The sequence below is a fragment of the Anastrepha ludens genome, chromosome 5 (genome assembly GCF_028408465.1).
Source record: "Anastrepha ludens isolate Willacy chromosome 5, idAnaLude1.1, whole genome shotgun sequence".
Classification (NCBI taxonomy): Eukaryota; Metazoa; Arthropoda; class Insecta; order Diptera; family Tephritidae; genus Anastrepha; species Anastrepha ludens.
This window is the reverse complement of record NC_071501.1, coordinates 41,407,572-41,427,054: the sequence shown is the minus strand read 5'-3', so window position 1 is coordinate 41,427,054 and position 19,483 is coordinate 41,407,572. Positions and strand designations below refer to the sequence as shown.

General features: G+C 35.1%; 2 protein-coding genes across 6 annotated transcripts in view; one reads left to right on the top strand and one right to left on the bottom strand.

Annotated features, from left to right (window-relative positions):
• Positions 1-1,865: 1,865 nt before the first annotated feature.
• LOC128865299 (ubiquitin conjugation factor E4 A) lies at positions 1,866-12,326 on the bottom strand. Its single transcript, XM_054105475.1, has 4 exons — positions 11,443-12,326; positions 10,996-11,384; positions 5,925-6,993; positions 1,866-3,385 (listed from the first exon to the last, which is right to left on the bottom strand). Exons 1-4 carry the CDS (start codon positions 12,209-12,211, stop codon positions 2,583-2,585), a joined length of 3,030 nt encoding a protein of 1,009 aa, XP_053961450.1. The 5' UTR covers positions 12,212-12,326; the 3' UTR covers positions 1,866-2,582.
• LOC128865296 (serine-rich adhesin for platelets) overlaps positions 7,383-19,483 on the top strand; it is a 60,064-nt gene continuing 47,963 nt past the window's right edge. For 2 of the 5 annotated variants that reach the window (XM_054105474.1, XM_054105472.1), the window contains exon 1: positions 14,645-14,948. Coding sequence is in view for 1 of the 5 variants with exons in the window: in XM_054105470.1 (XP_053961445.1) it covers positions 7,615-7,675 (61 nt within the window). In the remaining 4 variants the exon portion in view is untranslated. Of the gene's footprint in view, positions 7,676-14,644; positions 14,949-15,364; positions 16,186-19,483 lie in introns of those variants that run through there. The other 3 variants (XM_054105473.1, XM_054105471.1, XM_054105470.1) reach the window with 2 other exon arrangements.

Genomic DNA, 19,483 nt, shown 5'->3' with positions numbered 1-19,483 from the left:
AAAAAATCAAATCGAATTTTGACCAAAATTTCGGCCTTAAATTGTTTATAAAAAAAAAATATTTATCGATGTGAACAAAATCTTCCATTAATTACAAAAAAATATATTTTAAGAAGCTCGTGTTAAGATCTGACTTTGAAAACAGCATTTTGAGATAAACGCGTTTAAAGTTTGCCTTGTACTTTCAAGCACTCTGAAACGCCTTTTTAAATTTGCGTGTAACTTCGAAAATATTCTCCGGAACGATATTAAATTTTCTGTGTGTATTCTTACGTGTGTATTGTGCGGCGGCCGTAGCCGAATGGGTTGGTGCGTGATTACCATTCGGAATTCACAGAGGGAACCTAGGTTCAAATTTCGGTGAAACACCAAAATTAAGAAAAACATTTTTCTAATAGCGGTCGCCCCTCGGCAGGCAATGGCAAACCTCCGAGTGTATTTCTGCCATGAAAAAGCTCCTCATAAAAATGTCTGCCGTTCGGAGTCGGCTTGAAACTGTAGGTCCCTCCATTTGTCCAACAACATCAAGGCGCACACCACAAATAGGAGGAGGAGCTCGGCCAAACACCCAAAAAGGGTATACGCGCCAATTATATATATACAGGTATCCCTCGTATAACGCGATAGTTACGTTCCAGAAGAATTGCGCGTTATGTATATTAATTCCGCGTTATCTAAAACATAGTTTTCATATAAATTTGGGGGTTATGTTCCAATAGGTTTTTTTCAAATCAAATACATACAAAATAACAGATGCACATATATTTCAACTCAATACTAAAGTTCAGACTTTCTTACACAATTAAAAACACAAGATATGAATAATAATACATATGTACATACATATTTCAAAATTCAAAAAACGAAATTTAAATAATTATGCGCACATTAAAAAATTTAAAAACAAACTAAAACAAATTAAAGGTTTATTAAAAACTTTATTGTTATTCTTCAAACTTCTTATGGTAATTAATCTGTTTCACTGTCTTCAAAGATCTTTGCACGTGAGCGTTTTGGGGGAGCAATAGCTTCATCAGAAGATATTTCTTCAACATAGTTTTCGCTATTGGATAAGAAACTAGTTGTGGGACCTTGTGGTTCTTCTACTGGTTTTATAATTGCAAATCTGTTATCAGTTTTTGGTGGGTGGTTTTTTTAAGCTCCTTTTCTGGTATACTCACACATGTTGTGAAGTCAAAAAAGGGTAATTCCCGGTTTACATTAAAAATACATTACATATTATATATATGTACCAGATTTTATAATTATGTATTTTCCCCTTCGCGTTATATAAGCCTAAATTTCGCGTTGTACTGAAACCTAATTTTTCCAAATCGCGTTATATCGAAACCGCGTTGTATAAGACCGCGTTATACAAGGGATACCTGTATATATATTCTTAAATATATGTACATTAAGAAAATAAAATAAAATAAAAAAATCTATTTTTGAAAATTCTAACTGTCTAACACCTTCACGATAAGAACATGATTTTTTTTTGTTTATATACGGCAATACTTTTATTGTGGTTCCACGATACGTTTTACATTTTAACAGCCTTATAACAAAATAGACTCGCCATTTTACCAAAAAGTTATTGAAAATTTTGATGATGGTGTGTGGTCGTGTTAGACATTTGTCCGATGATGTTTTTCAATCATAACTGTCAAACCTTACTCTTACTAATACAATAAAAATTTAAGTAATTTCCATTTAAGTTATTATTTTTTATTTAGCTTTGACAAACAAAGTTCTTGTTGAAAACCCCGTTATCTAGGTATTACAAAAAAAAAAATCAAGTAATTGCCTCTTTAATACTTAAAAAGCGCACACATTTTTTTCTCTCCTTACCTCCTTTTAGCAAATTTAAGAAGCACACCTCCAATAAGGCAGTATAAGCCTTTCTTACTGCTCCTATTACTTCACCTGTCTAATTCCACATGGAATCGGTGTAAGGAAACAAAAAAATTTAAAAGGCGTCGTCTACGATTAACGCAAATTAATTTAAATGAACTGTAATTCACGATTTTGCCTTTGAGGAACAATGACACAATAAATTAATATACATTTAAGAAATACAATTCAGTTGAAACCAAACGTAATACGAATATTATAATTCTTAGTTAATACCAAAAAACCCCATTGATATATTTTTGCAATTTTCGCAGTTTATAAAACTAATTACATTAGTTTGATTGAACCTGGAATTTATAATGATTAATATCTTATTCGTGTTTCATTCCTGTGAAAGTTTTTAAAAGTTCAAAATATTCATGCAATGATCACATTTAGCACCTCTTTATAACCTTTAAAATATATTTATTTTATTTTTCATACTTTCAGTTAAAATTTTAATTAACAAAAAACTTTTTCCAGTGGAATGTGAAGCTTTTGGTACGACAAAATTGTCAGGTCTCACTAATTTATCGTTTGTATACATAGAATATATACATAAATATTTATTTCTTGTATCGTCATATCGCAGATACAGCTACTTTTCCAGCCGTAAACATACCAACAGATTTTATTGCGCCTCTTACAAATACTAACGTCTTTGGCTATTTTATACGCTGCGCACATCTTCAACTTTTCGACACGCGTGCACCGCTGCGTTTTTCTGCTATCCATTTCTCGATCTCCTGCTTTAGTTCATTATTTGGTAGCACCTTGTCCATTGTGAGGGGAGCGCGATTGAAAGGATCAGTTTGATCACTGAGCAGGTGACGTGCGATTGTCGATCTATCCACTGTCACTTTTGAACTGGGCAGTATTACCGGATCGTTCATTAACGTCAACATAATTGGATCCAGATATTCATCCGGTGCATCAGCCAAGAATTCTTGCTCTTCACGGTACTGTACTTCCATACGTTGTACTTTGGCCGCAAAGTCAGTTATTTCGCCAATCAGTTGCCCGCCGCCAATACGTATGAGTATATTTTCAGCATAGGTGAATAACTGGGAGCTGTATGAGCGGCCATCTTGCGAAACGGCTAAACAAAATTGATCGCTGCTACTAAGATTGATGTAGATACGACAGATTTCTAACACCGTTTGCGCTGGATCAAATTCAAATTCCTTCTTATCCTTTACCTTGAAACGCTCCTTTTGCGGACCAACCAAATTCAAAAGGAAATAGTTCAACATAGCGGCAATACGATCGACCATGCTATTGTGGCAAAAAATGCTTTTGATTTCCGTTGTAAGCAGCTTTAGTATGTTAATGGTATCGCGACCGAGTATATTGTCAATGCGCGCCATCATGCCTGAGTGATGTAGACTAGACAACTGCTGTTGGCGGTCGTTTTGTGAGAGAGAATCCCAATCTCCACGACCTTGCGCCTCTTGTAGTTGCCGTATTTGCTCCAAATTTGAAAGTGATTCGTCTGAAGATATTTGAAGCAAAAGTATTTGATTAAATTTATGAGGATGAGGTAGGCTAGCATAATTTCTATGGTAAATAGGACTTGTTACAAAAAAGGATAATCAGGCAGGTTCTGTAATTCAATCGATTCTGGATGAATTTAAATATAAATTTGATATTAGATATTCTGCATTTTACTTTCACTCTTTCATTTCAGCTTTTCTTTCTAAAATGATTTCCGAGAGAATTTGAATCAAATCTACATCTGATATTAGATGTTCTGCATTTTACTTTTACTCTTTTATTTTAACGTTTTTTTTCCTAAAATGAATTCCGAGTTAATTTGTACGTTCTGAGAAAATAACTCATAAATTTAGAACTATAAACATGAGTTTCTCAATATTACCAATAACACCAATAAAAGGGTAAAAATACCCTTTTCTGTTTTAAAAGATTTCCTGCTCTTTATGTGCCTTCTATTTTAATTTCGTTATCTCGTACCAATAACCTGAGTTTGGCCGAAAATTGCAGTTGTGCAGAAATTGATGTTTCTTTTAAATGAAAGCAACAAAATCTCATAATACGTTAAGAGCAATTTTCTTAAGGCGGTAATTGGGTACGAACATATTAAACTTTTCGTTAAAACAATCCGTCCTAGCCAAGTAGAGAGCATTCCGAAATAGAGAACCAAAGAAAGTATTAGTTTCGAGATTTTCGTGGGTGTTTATTTATCTTCAAAAATGAACCTTTTTTTGAAGGCTTTTGGAGTATTGAGCGTTAATGTGGGCATTGCTTGAGCATTCATTTAATGGAACTTGAAAAAAAATTTGCTGCAGCGTCAGCCCGTTTTTTTATATCGAAAAAAGAGGTGAATAAGAAACATGTTATGTTATTAAGAGAAACATGTCTAGAAGGATTTTATTTCATTTCTTTAATTTATGAATTTAAGTTTTCCTAACATGAATTTTTTAATGATTTTTTCTTAAGCCTATTTAAGCTATATTTTATTTTTGATTACATGTATTTATTCATACATATCTGTACGCATAGTAGACCGGGTCTCTACACACAAAGAAAGTTGGAAAAGTTCATCCCTTTTGAGAGGATTTCAGCATCTTAAAAAATCGTTGTTGTTGAATTAGTTTACTAAATAAGGTAGGTAGTGGTTGAACTCCGGCATTCGAGGGTCGGGAGTTTACGAAGGTGGTAAAGATATTCCGACGAATGTCGTTTAATGTCTGTCTATATACTGTCTGGAGGATGGTTCCATGTGTAGAAGACCACGCAAGTGTGGAAAGTCACTGATCGCCATTCACTTGGGAGTGGCCAGACGATTCTTATGCATATGGTTCAAGCAGCTCCCAACGTTCGGGATTAGCCCACGTATCCTCTGGGTAGCTTCCGAACACCCGTTCGGGAGTGAGCTAACGGGAAAAGGCGAAGCATTCCAGGATAGCTAGTTGTGCGCTGGGTTTGGGACCCGCCATTTAAAAAGCCACATTCATCATCAAACGGTTTTGAACCATTTAAAAAAGGCTGGTTACAAAAAGAAGCACGGTGTTTGGGTACCACATGAATTGTCTGTGAAAAATTTAATGGACCGAATTATCATCTGCGATTCTTTGCTGAAACGAAATGAAATCGAACCATTTCTGAAGCGAATGGTAACAGGAGACGAAAAGTGGATCAAATACGACAATAATGTGCGAAAAAGATCATGGTGCAAGGGTGGTGAAGCTCAACAAATGCTCGCAAAGCCAGGACTGACGCCTCGAAAGGTTATTCTGTGTGTTTGGTGGGATTGGAAAGGAATCATCCACTATGAACTGCTCCAGCCTGCTCGAACGATTGATTCTACTCTTTACTGTCAACAACTGATGAGATTGAAGCAAGCAATCGAAAAAAAAACGGCCAGAACTGATCAGCAGAAAGGGCGTCGTTTCCATCAGGACAACGCTAGGCCACACACATCTTTGATGACTCGGCAAAAACTGGGAGAGCTTGGCTGTGAAGTTTTGATGCATCCACCATATAGACCTGACCTTGCACCATCGGACTACCATTTGTTTCGGTCAATGCAGAACTCCCTTAATGGAGTAAAGTTGACTTCACGAGAAGCCTGTGAAAATTACTTGTCCCTTTTTTTCGCCGAGAAACCACAAAAGTTTTACACTGATGGAATAAAGTCTCTAGAAGAAAAGTAGCAAAAGGTGGTCGACCAAAATGGTATTGTACATATTTGGTTTAATAAAGTTTATTATAAATATAAAAAAATTAGTTGAAGTTTGATTAGAAATACGAAAAGACTTTTTCGACTATCCAATATACTACCTTATGTTTCAACTTTTTTCTATGACTATAAATACTAAAAACAGGTATGACTAAATTTTGCTCTCCGTATTTATATAGCGTCGAAATTTCGACGTATGGGCGATCCTAGTAAAGCCTTAAGGTATAAAGCTCGAGCTAAGGCCTTAGTAGCCAGCGCTCTTATTAAATTTTAGTGAATTGGTGATTTATAATTACTGCTCTTATAAATAAAAATAAATATTTCCACTTACCTAACAAGAATATAGCATCATTAATTAGCAAATTAATGAATCTGAGAAATAGTGGCGGTTCAATAGCCTCCATATTTTGCTCTGCTTCTAAAGCTAACGTCTTAAAACATTGTATATGTTCCTCTTTGGTCCATAAGTACTCCATAATAGCATACATGGGACGACGATAATTGAATTTTTGTTCGAATTGCACCGATTGACCGGTCATTTCGATGCTTACAAAAACATTCAACAAACTGCGCACCACCTTCAAACGATCCACATTATTGTCGAACACATGTGTTATAAATGAACTACGCATACTTCCAGAAATTTGTTTGGGCAACAGAAACTCCAGCGCCTCAGCTAATTTGGCACGTAGATGTGGATTTTTAACAAGCTCTGCGCTACCCATAAATAAAACTATCATCTTAAATAGAGCATCATGTGATGAATGATAAAGCTCGATGAATTGACCGGGCGGGAAATGTCGGCTAAAACTTAAATACGCAACTATATTGTCGATAACATTCTCTGGTACTGACTTCAAATATGGCGGTACGAATTCACATTTGTCGGGTATGGGACGTTGCTTGCATGAGTGCGGCGCAAAGTCTAGCTTAGACATGGCAGCCTTAAATTCCTCCTCTGTAACCAAGGTGATTTCTGTCAGCCAAATGGCAGAGGCTTCGAAGAACTTAAGTATGTGTGTGTCATTTTTCGGTTCCATTAGACCATTGCGCATGCACAGGTATTGCTGCATTTGTTCTTTAAGCATACGCAACATAGTTTTAGCTAAATCATTGTTGGGATCGCTTTGAGCGACATCGTGATAGGCAGTTTGTAAATTATGCAACTCACGAGTCATGCGAGAATAACGTTCAATGCATGCGCGGTAACCAAGCTCGAACGCTTTGTGTGTCATGTAGAACAATTCCGTAACGAAATTGAATTTTTCACCAACGATACGTGTTTCATTCTCCTCAGTGGGCAACAAACAGGTCTCCTCTGTGGCTTTCAGCATGCTCACTTGTTTCACTGGACGATCCTCGTCTCCTACAGCACAATAAGTTGGATCTACAAGTAAAACCTGAAAAAAATTAAGTTAAAGTTTAAACCGTGGTGAAGGAGTTTAAAAAACAAAACCATAACGTCATTAGATAAAAACAATAAGAGATGGCAAGAATATGAATTAAGGTAGAATTTGTTTTAAAAATACAGATTTCTTTCCCGAGCGCTTTAGATTTTGAATCTACGAATAAGTTGTTGTTGTAGTGGTTGCACTTCAAAACACCTCGCCAAGAGCAGTGAAGTTATCGGTCGACGTCGTATATTTTATCCAACGAAAATCCACAAAATTCCCTATAGAAGACACACTGAAGGGTCATACGACATACCACACCAACAACAACCACATTCTGTTAACAATCACCATCAACGGATGTGTTTTTGATCGCTCTTGAAAAGTGATGAAATTCATAATTACATTTAATATCTATTGGCAAATTGCATATTAGAAAAAACTTGGATACAAAAATTGAGCGAAAGGACGCAAAATATATATACATAATTATATTAAAAATAACTGAATAAATAAATATTCTTAAAGTAAATAAATAAAACAAACAAAGTGCAAATAAAACAAAGTGAAATTCAAATCAGTAGCAGTTGCCTTTGTCTTTCCAAAAGTAGCGGATTACTACTGAGAGCAATGTCGGAGTGCGGAAGATGCCGAAAAGGAATCAGAGGAGAAACAGGTGTATGCTGTGAAGGTGTGTGTGGGAGAGTATTTCACAAAACAATGGCATGTGCTGCTATAGATGACTATAGCATACAAATATTGGATAATTGTCCTTTTTTACGGTTCATGTGCGACGACTGCCTTACATATATATCTAATGTTGATGATGCCCTAAAAGAAATGCTCAAAGTAGCAGAGACCAACAAAGTCAGCATAAAAGAACAAAAATATCATATTGAGAAACTGCTAAGTGAGCACAACAAAGAAATTAAACCGTTGGTGAATAGCATTAAAAAAACAAACCAAGAGAAATTAGAAATTATAAAAACGTTTCCACGACAGTCGGTTCTACGTTACCGAAACGACCCGGATCTATATCTGGTCAAGGACTGTCACTCCAGCAGCATTGCCGTATGTAAGTATGGGGAATGTTTATGCTGCTACAACAACAACAACAAGAAATTATAAAAAGAGTAGAGAGCCTGTGCAATGTTAATAAGGAGCAAATAACAAAAGTAGATAATTCAACTAGCTTTAAAAGGTATACCTCTTATTGTTGTTAAGCCAAAAAATAAACAAACGGTTATAAAGACTAGGGTTGATCTTAACAAAATTGGTGCCTCAAACATAAAAATTGGTAGGGTATTAAATAAGCATAATGGTTAGGTGGTAATAAACGCTAATAGTGTTATAGAGAAAGAGAAAATTAAATCAGCTTTAACCAACAATCTCAATAAAGAAGTGTATAATATCACAGAAGCAAAAATGAATAGTCCAAAAATACTGGTAACGCGTATGAATGCTGAATATAAAGAAACTGAGCAAATAAATAAAATTAAAATTCAAAATAGCTTCCTAAATCCTGCTAACTTAAAATGCATTAAAATTTTTTGTTTTGAAATCAACCTGGTTCGTCACCACAAACTCAACATTCAATTTAGAAGAGCAAATGAACTTCGAAGAGTCGCAACTGTAATCAGCGGTTGGGAACAGAGATATTGGTCGGGTTATTCATCGATTGGACAGATCCAACAACAATACATCCAGGAGAGCTAGATTGAGTGACGCGGGGGGTGGAATAATACCTGCGCTACCTAGAAGAGAGCAAAATCTCAGAAGCAGCTGGCAAACTTGTCGGAAAGCTGAACGGCATACTAGAGCGAGAGAAGAAATACGATTAACCTGTCACTGCACCTGCGGCACCCCAATCACTACAGGCTAGACAGAAAGAGAGTTGCACCTGCGCTCGCATATGTGATTGGAAGAAAGCGTTAAGACCTGCGCCCACCACACTGAGAGGACTTAACTCGTGTTGATCGGTGGAAAGTGAAAAAACCTTCAAGGCGATTAGATTGATTTTAAATAGATAAAGTTGGACCTTTATTTAGAAGACCGCTCACTAGGGCGTACATAAAAGATATTCACAGAGTCGATGATGATACTCTCAAATACCCAAAAAGATTGAGTGTTTGTTTTACGATTATTAATGTATTGAGGTGAGAAATCTTCTTCTTCTTAATTGCGCGATAACCGCTTACGCGATTTTGCCCGAGTTTAACAAAGCGCGCCAGTCGTTTTTTTTTCGTGCTAACTGGCACCAGTTGGTAACACCAAGTGAAGTCAAGTCCTTCTCCACCTGATCTTTCCAACGCAGAGGAGGCCTTCCTCTTCCTCTGCTACCACCAGCTAGCCTCGCATCGAATACATTCAGAGCCAGAGCGTTTGTAACCATTCCCTGTATTGTGTCTATGTCATCGTTAAGCTCATACAGTTCATGGCGATACTCGCCGTTGCCTACGTGCAAAGATCCAAAAGTCTTTCGCAGAATCTTTTCTCTCAAACACTCCACGCGACGCTTCATCGGATATTGTTGTTGTTGTTGTAGCAGCATAAACATTCCCCATATTTACATACGGTGAATGCTGCTGGAGTGACAGTCCTTGGCCGGATATAAATCCGGGTCGTTTCGGTAACGTAGAACCTACTGTCGTGGAAACGTATCGGATATTGTCATCTTCCACGCTTCTGCGCCATACGTTAAGACGGACATGATGAAAGCCTTGTACAGTGTTAGATTTTTCCGTCGAAGGAGGACTACTCAATTGCCAACTTAGTCCAAAGTAGCACTTGTTGCCAAGAAGGATGGTACTATATGTAGAAGTCTACGCAAGTGGAGAGAGTTACTGATTGCCATTCACTTGGCAGTAAACCTGCCGATTCTTCTACATATGGTTCAAGCAGCTCACAACTTCCGGGATTAGCCCAAGTATCCTCTGGGTAACTTCCGAGCACCCGTTCGCCACGTAAAAATCCCCCCAATGAAAACACCAACAAGGCCTTGGATTGAGGTGAGAAATATGCAGCGGAAATATGTAACTGTATATATTAATGAAGGTACAAAGCCTTTTTCAAGATTTAAGGATACGTACGAGGTTATCCCCATTACAAAAGAAGTAATCTTTTTTTTTTTATAGTTTGCTTGTAGTGTTCTAAGACCGCTAGTAAAATATTGATAATTTTCCTTAGAAATCTTATAGACTTCCACTGCCTCAGAGCTCTGTTCGGAATCTTAATATTCCCACCTTTTTAGTAAACCTTTAATAAAATATATGCCTTGAGTTTTGTGATGTTAAAAGAAGATTTAAGTGTAAACATTTCTAATAAAATTCATTTATCTTGCGTGTCGGACTTTTACTTCCCAAAAATGTTTCGCATATAAATTGAACTGAATATGAAAAAATCGCCCGCTATTTGGCAGAGGGTCATTGATATTTCTTCTATGTTGCGTATATTATATATTAAATACTAATGTACTCAGAAAACTGCCCAGCGGAATTACCCTATAACTTTGACAAATTCACAGAATCTTAAGTGGATTCGTACCCGGCGGACGGATTCGTAGTGCTACGGCGGACGCCGAAAATGATCCGAGGTTAAAATGTGTTTACTATTTATGAAGTTAACAATTGGCTATTAAATTTGTAATTTTGACAAAAGCAGATCAGTCAAAAACTCTGAATGTGTTTATCCTTTTTTATCAAGTGAAAAATTCTAATAAGCCTCTAAAAATATAAAATAATATTTTTTGTCAACATCGATTTGCAGTTACCACTATATATTTAAACTTTCGTGTGTACTCCTAGCCACCAAACTAGCCTACGTCCTATTTTAGTTAAAGATGTGATATGGGTATGATGGGCAGGGTATACGAAATGATGAGCAGTCTTGCAGCAGATGCATTTTATGCTTTCTGACCAACGGACTGCGAAACTTTTTATTATAATGTGTAGTCAGGCCATTGACCTAACGCTTTGATATAAAAATAACAAAAAACAATGTCAATGCGCTTACCTTCATGGTGGGCTCACACAATGGAGTACAAAGCCGCAGCAGCACAGCTGTTAAGCCAATCATAAACGAGTCACTAGCATTTTGATTAACTACCTGCTCAAAGGGTAAGTTAATATTGCTCCATAAATGGCCTCGCGATGTATTTGCATGCAAACAATTAGAAATCCATTGTAAAGTTTTTTTTTTGGTGGTTGGGCTTAAAACTAATAATTGTTTGATGAGATTAAAAATTGAGTCCTGATGTATGGCCATAAGTTGCCACAGCGATGGGTCAGAGTGCTGAGTCTCCAAACTAATTTCTCCAAAGAATTCATAAGGTCCATTTGATTTTTTTGACATAATTGACAGACAAAGCAATTGGCCCAGCAATGTATCCATATACTCACTACCTGCAGTGGGAACATAAATTTAGTAAATCGGAAAAATATATATTTCATATTTATAAACCTTTGGCATTCGGATTGGGTGTGGTATAATCGATGAACACTTCTCCTAACTGAGGCACACGCTTGTCTCGCACAAAGAAACCCAAGATCCAGAAAGTGATCTTTTTAATTGTTATGAGGCTAACATTAGTTAACTGTTTTTGTACTTCAGCCAACATTGGATAAAATATCGCTTTTAAAGCTCCCAGCGCTTCAATTTGATCATCTTCAGCAATTACTTTTATCACTGTTTGTACAAAAAAGTCTTGCGTTGTCACATCACTTGAATGAGAGTGTTCCATTACATCTAACCACTGAGCAGACAAATTTTGATTTGAAAATAATTCTGGCTGGCGTGTACAAGTACTCGCGTTAATGAGTATAATATTTCGTATTTTTTCACAATCATCTTTTTGTTCAGGTAATTCCGACTTCGCTTGTTCGCATGCCATGAATGCACGGTGTAGGTAACAAATCGCCCGAGTTTCAGTAGCGACATCATCATCTGCGACAACTCCTCTGGGCGCCACCAGATATTCATGAGGGTTGTTGAGCATCAACCGCTCAAAGATAGCATGGCCAAGTAAATCCTCATTTACTGTCGACTCATCGTCCATGGTTACTATTGTATCAGCCATGGAAATTAGTGTGCGTCCATTCGAAGCACTGGATGTTGCACCTTTACGCAATGTAAAGAGTAGAATACGCTCTAGCAGCTCCTGATTGAAACCACTTTCCTTTTCGGACTCGTTTAACAATGCGGCGAAGGGATTTGACTCAGCCTCTGCCATGGTGAAAGCAAAAATTATATTTACAGAGAAGTTAAAGGGAAAACACTTTTCGTTCTTTCTAGGCAAAAATCACAACTTTTTTATTTCACTACGACAAGGAAGTGTCAAACCCGATTCGGGTTGCCTTGCTGAAAAGAAAAATAATAGAGAAAAGAAAAATAGAAGGGAAATCAGCTGTTTGGGGTCTTAAAGTTTCTGTGATGCATTGTAATTTCAATATTGAAACAATTGAATAATTAATTTTATATACATGAATTAAGTTAAAGTAACTGCTGAATTAATGTGTAGATATAAATATGTAAGATATAAAAAAAATCCAATTTTTTTAATATACATAACTAAAGACAACTCTCCGTTCCATTACAAATAAGAGTCTAAGCACGTAAAATAAAAATATAAATTAACACATAATAAATTTAAAAAATGCATTTCATATTTTCTGACGATTTTGTCGTTTTGACATCAAAACAAAGTTCATAAAACAATATTTACTTTTGATGCACTATACGTCCCAGCTCCATGATATACCTTGGGACGATTTTCATTAGTATCTTGTGTGCTATTGTGTAATTCATTTATGTGGGCCGTTTTTTAAGCATGGCGAGAGCCCCCCTATGCCTATAATTAAGGTGCATATGTTGAATGATTTTGAGCCATATTAATTTAATCTATGCAACTGTTAAAATTACTTTCGCTTTAAACTTTGACTGGTTTGTAATCTTCTAACTTTAGATATTAGTAACGAAAATTTGGAATAAGTTTTTGGATAATTGGATTTATTTTGGAAAATTTTTAATCCTTTGAAATATAGGAGATGAGATATCCGAGTCAATTTTAAAAGTTTCCTTCATTTGTTATATCACGAGGAGGTATGTAAACATTGCATTACAAATTCAATAACAACCGCGTTTCTCATCTTTCATGTCTTGCATTCTTAAAAACGAGCGTTTATTTATTATTAAAGTCAATCACACAACCATGGGTTATTTTTACAATGATTGATCTTAAAAGTGCTTTCAATAATTAAATCGAAGATAAAAGGATTAATAGTAAAATCAAAATTACAATTAAAATTACAGCTAGTGGTAAAGAAGTTGAAGTTGGAGAACGTATTTAAAAAAGGAAAGTAAGGTAAAAATAGTAGTAGTAAGAGTAGGGATTATGGAATAGATTGAAATAATGAGGAACCTTTTGAGTACATTCAGCAATTTTCGGCAAGGTACCGAATCAACTTATTTTTGAAGCACGAGCTTTCTTTTATACGTTTAATTTTGTGAGGTAAGGTATTCCAAAGACGGACAGAGCACACAAATTTTTATAGAATAAAAAAAGTACGTGTAGCATAGTACACATAAGAGAAGTGAAACTTTCAAGGCAGACAAAGAAATAGGAAGATATCCGAGAGAGAATGAAAGAGAGAGAGAGAGAGAAAGAATATATATCTAAATAAATTCACAACATTTGCAGAGAAAGCAAATAGACAAAATTTACAAAAAACGGAGAAGGGTCGACCGGTGTAGGTAAACGCCGGACACAAACCGTGGCAACAACGCGCACTACTCCGAGCGTTTATCACCCGCACAAACGCAGCGATTCCAGGACCGCAGCAACAAATTATTGCAAGCCAATACCAATAAATACGACGAGGGAATGGATAGCACTTTATAGTACGCACAAGCACTAGCCAGGAAACGGAAATAAGCGGCAAAAAAATTGGGACCGAAAAACGCCCCAAACAGTAGGCACCAAGGAAATATAACGCCAAAAAGTAGGCACTAAAAATATGTTTCCTACAAGTTTGTACCAACAAACAAGCGCCAAAAAGTAGGCAGTGTTACCTCTTACTAGAAATTAGGAAAAACTCAGTAAAAATAGCCTAAAGTTTATCTAAAATATATGTAAGGTATAGCGCTCTCTCTCCTTTTCCTCTACGTTATATCTTTTTCTCTCTCGCGGAACGAAAGTGCCCAAAACGGTGCATGACCTTGAAATTTTACTCTCCATTATCGCTCGTCCATCGACGCCTAAGAAGTTTCACTTCCAAATTTTTATTATACTTACTTAACAGTATATTGAAAAAATTTCTACATTAAATTAATATTTTTCAAATGCATATGCTATTTATGGCGGAACGAAGAACATTATGTCGCTTACGATAAAATTGAGTTTCGAACTTTGATATTCTATTAAGGGGTCAAAACTTTCCATTGAGTTTGGGTTATCGTGCGGCTCTATGGACCTACACAATGGTTTGGGGTTTGGGGTGCCTATATAAGCTGCAGTAACAAAAAATCTTATTTGAATGCAAGAAAGTTTAAATGGACCATTAGTGATATACTACTATTAATAGCAACACCGCGAATTATATGTCAATATGATTTCCTCTTTACGCTTATTCTTATATATGTGTCCTTTTTCAGTTGCCTTGCCTCGTTTATTTCGTCAGTATCTTTTTCGTCTTTTACGTGTATGATTGGATTTAAGTTCATCTAGAACGCAGTAAAATCCTGGAGTAGTCCTGTGAAAAGAAATATATATACAAAGTTCTTCTTTTAAAGAATTGAATATTATGTAAAACGCATTAATGCGGCTCAAGTGTGTTAATATGTAATGCAAAAAGAGGCTCGCATATATTATCGGTTCATATTGTGAGCCGTATGGCAACTTAAGGAAGTCATTCGATACTTGAAGGAGCAAAAAAAGCTAAAGACAGGAGGCGACGTTTTGCGATCAAAAAGTAATAAATGTTGTGAATAATATTTAAATTGTGTGTGATTTTGTAGTAGGAATGATATTTAATAACTAAAGTGTGAAGCGGGAAGGGAAATTCGCATCGTGTAATTTCCTTTTTTTTTGCTTTTTATATATTTCTGACATCATATGCAAAAACAAATTAGGGTTGAATCGCATTGCTTTTTTTTAAAAAATGGGCCATTGGTTTTTAATTAAATAAAAATGTATCACGTATTCTCTAATTCGATTTATGGTATTGTAACCCAATTAAAAATATGTCACAAATTACAATAAAATCATGGCTAGCATCTCATTTAAAGTTTTTTAATTATAAATGAAAACAAAGAGCTTAGACTTTACTTTTGGTTGCACCCCTGTACAAATGTTTGTGTTGTAAAAGTTTTGCGTTTTGCGTTTCATTTTGAATTCTACTTTCTGCCTTTCGCATCTTCGCCGTCATTGTGGTTGGTTGTTCTGATTAATAGTTTCGCACGCGCTTTAACCAAATTCATATTTTTTTTTTATATTGCAAACACAAAAAAATTGCAAATCGAATATCTGTGCAAAGATTGCGATAGATTAGTGGATGCTAAAAGAAGCAAATTAATCGGCACCGAAACTTATTTTAACAAGTTTAGAGTGAACACAAAAATATTAATATGGTGTTGACATTGTGTAACAACGACAGTGACAACAAAGAACGCTGATAAATAATTCGCAACCATTTCGAAAAGTCTGTGTAATGGACTGATAATTTGTGCAAGCTTGGCAGAATATTAGAGGATACAATTATTTTAATCTCTGCTTGAACTTCAATAAAGTGATACTAATTTCTTGTTAATCATGACCCAAAATGGCATGTGATAAGTCAAATTAGTAAATGGGAAACAACGTAAAATGACAAGGAAAAATTTTAGTACGATATTCTGAACAAGTGTATTAAAATTAAATAAAGTGGAAGGAGAATAAAAACGACAGAACGTTACAAAATAATGAAAATAATTAAATGCCTAAAATTACAAACGTGCGCATGGAAAATAGATGAAATACAGATAGAGAAAGTGCAAAAAACACAAGAGTGCAACGCTAAACCAAAAACTATATAAAAAAAACCCTACATTTATTGGGAGCAACTACAAATTTGAAGAAATGGACTATATTTTCATATAACCTAAACTAATTTATATTTTTAATTTCTATCTATAAAATAAAAGCGAAAAAAACTGATAAATATATCGAAGGTAATAATCTCAAACCATCCTTGTCGCGGGAAAATTAAGAAATGGTGTATTTTATATAATGCGACAAATATAAAAAATGTAAATAAGTCTGTTTCTACGTTTAGGTTTAGGTTAATAGTACACTTGATGCTATTTTGTAGCAATCATATGTATGTATGAAATTGTCATGCACCACATTATGAGAATTTAATAAAATACTCTCGCTAATGGGTAAGACTCCGTCAGAAAATATGAGATTTGCAAGTGGTCTTTCGATTTCTTTGAAACTTTGGGAAATATTAGTTCTAGGTAAGATACATTCGAGCCTAAAAGGATTTTGAAAAATTTTCAAAATTGAGTCATCTACGCCATGTTGAAAATCGGGACCGTGTTTTTTTCAAAAATCAATATTTCTTGAACCGTTGGATGGATTTCAATGCAATTTACAGACAATATAGAAACAAATAAGTAGTTTAAATTAGTATTATGTTAAAAAAAAAAATTTCGAAATTTTGACCAAAAAAAAGTCAAAAAAATTTTTTCAATCAATTTTTAGTTGATTTGGCCAGTTTTTTAGATTTTCTGTTATACACGTAACGATTCCTTATGATTAAACCTTTATTTTGAAAAAAAAAATTTTATGGTGTCTATAATAGTTCTCGAGATATTGCGATTTTAGTGGAAGCGCGCACCGTGAAGTTCGCGGTTACGCAGCGCGGGAGTAGAAAAACGCGCACAGACCTGCAGCAGAGCAGTCTGCTCCAGTCACTTCATACAGGAACACATAACGCAGCGCGCATTGCACACCTGTTACCTAAACCGTGCGTGCGCGCTTCCACTAAAATCGCAATATCTCGAGAACTATTATAGACACCATAAATTTTTTTTTTTTCAAAATAAAGGTTAAATCATAAGGAATCGTTACGTGTATAACAGAAAATCTAAAAAAACCGGCCAAATCAACTAAAAATTGATTCAAACAATTTTTTTGACTTTTTTTTGGTCAAAATTTCGAAATTTTTTTTTAACATAATACTAATTTAAACTACTTATTTGTTTCTATATTGTCTGTAAATTGGATTGAAATCCATCCAACGGTTCAAGAAATATTGATTTTTGAAAAAAACACGGTCCCGATTTTCAACATGGCGTAGATGACTCAATTTTGAAAATTTTTCAAAATCCTTTTAGGCTCGAATGTATCTTACCTAGAACTAATATTTCCCAAAGTTTCAAAGAAATCGAAAGACCACTTGCTAATCTCATATTTTCTGACGGAGTCTTACCCTAATGTGAAAAAAATATATATACAGCCATGGTCATATAAATAGCACATTTAGACTTTGAAAGCAAAGATAATAATTTTTTTATTGGGGAAAAAACAAAATAAAAAATTAAAAACTTATTTACTTTCACTTTAAAACAAAAAAATGGTCAAAAAGAGTTTAATTTCTGATTTAATTTACGAGAACGTTGATAACTCTCGAAACCTCCTGGACACATAAATAGCACATCCTAAAAAATTCCAAATAAAACCAAAAATAGTAAACAAATCAGATAGTTAAGTAATAATATTGTTTTACCAGATTATAATTTTGTACTATATCCACCGTTTTTGATTACATCTTCAAGCCGTCGCTCCATCAACATTTTTTAAATTTTTCTTAGCGATTTTGACCTTAACGTCATTCCACAAATTTTCTATTGGATTGAGATCAGGGCTCTGCACCGGCCAATCTGGTACATTAATTTTTTCTCTTCTGAGCCACTGCTTCACTGTCTTTGCAGTATGCTTTGGATCATTGTCCTGCATAAATGTCCAATTTAATGGCATAAACTCAAACACAAATAGCTTCATTTTATTCTGGAGTATATGCAGATACTGAAATCTATCCATTTTACCAACCACGCGAACAATCGGCTCAACACCATGCCAGCGTTTGATTTTTTGGACGACGTACAATATCTTTCCCATCTGGTCCCATCCTATTTATTTTAGTTTCGTCGGTCCAAAGTACGTTTTTTCAAAACTGAATAGATTCGTCTTTGTGGGTTATTTCAAGCATTATTTGCCGTGCCGACTTAAAAGGATCTGCTATGCTCTTGCATTACTATCAGTTTTGCGCGGGTTTGGTTTTCTTTCCGTTTTTTCTTGGTTAGATAGGATGAATCTTTCTTAACTAAATTAAGATCATTATAAACCATTGCCCGAGAGCACATCATCATTTCAGCTATTTCTGCATAGGTTTTTCGTTTTGACTCATACGGTATATATGAGCTCTTTTCTCCGGCGTGCAATGTTTTCCACGTCCCATTTTTAGTATTTACTTTAAAATTTTATTTAAGAAACAAAAATTATACTAAAAATCGCGGATACAATATTAAAGTTTTACTCTCCGTGGCACAAGTTAAAATGTGCTACATTTGTGTCCACTTCAAAACAGCAATAAGCATAAATAAAATAGAACGCAAAAAGTTCCATCGAAAAAAAACGGTAAACTCCTCGCATAAATGTAAGCTTAATAACGCTAATAAATGTAAACAAACAAATTTGTTTGATCATAGCAGCAGAGTTGGTACTAAAAACTTAACATATAAGGTTCACATTTGTGCTATTTATCTGTCCATGGCTATATATTTATATATACATACATACATATTATACATACTCAGATCATAATCAGTTCGTACGCTGGAACACTTTTTAATATTTACACTTGAAATCTTTTTTATATTAATAAATCATTTTGATACAAAGTTTGTTATTAATCCAAATTGGGAAACGTTTTTTACAACTACAATAATATAAATAAAAGAGCCAAGTGTAAACATTTAAAAGTGTTCACGTCAAGGTACATTGGACAGGTAGAAATAGCAGAGTAGCTTATTTGATTTTTTTTAATTAATAGGACTATGAATAAGTTCGTTTCGGTTTTACAACAGATGGCGTAACTTGATTATTATTCCATCGATCCACATTTCCAAACATTCATTGGAGAGCTACTGTCGTAAGGCACAAACGTCAGTATAAGTTTTTTACTTGAAGCGTAAACAACAATATTTTTACCACACTTGAAAATGTCGAATTTCGTGCCAAATAATGTGTTTTTGCGGGGAATTCTTCTTCATTATTTTAATGTGAAGAAAAAAGCAGCCGAAAGTCATCGTATCTTGGTGGAAGTTTATGGTGAGCATGCTCTATCTGAGCGAACGTGCCAGAAGTGGTTTGCACGCTTTAAAAGTGGTGATTTTGGCTTGGAAGACGAAGAACGCGAGGGTGCGCCGCCAAAGTTCATGGATACCGAATTGGAGGAATTGC

Bases quoted from the DNA above. Each gene is read 5' to 3' on its own strand.
- LOC128865299 (XM_054105475.1), bottom strand. From the start codon at position 12,211: ATGGCAGAGGCTGAGTCAAATCCCTTCGCCGCATTGTTAAACGAGTCC. The intron at 11,385-11,442 runs GTTTATAAATAT...TTCCCACTGCAG, and splicing joins ACCCAATCCGAATGCCAAAG to GTAGTGAGTATATGGATACA. The intron at 6,994-10,995 runs GTAAGCGCATTG...AATTTTTTTCAG, and splicing joins TGTGTGAGCCCACCATGAAG to GTTTTACTTGTAGATCCAAC.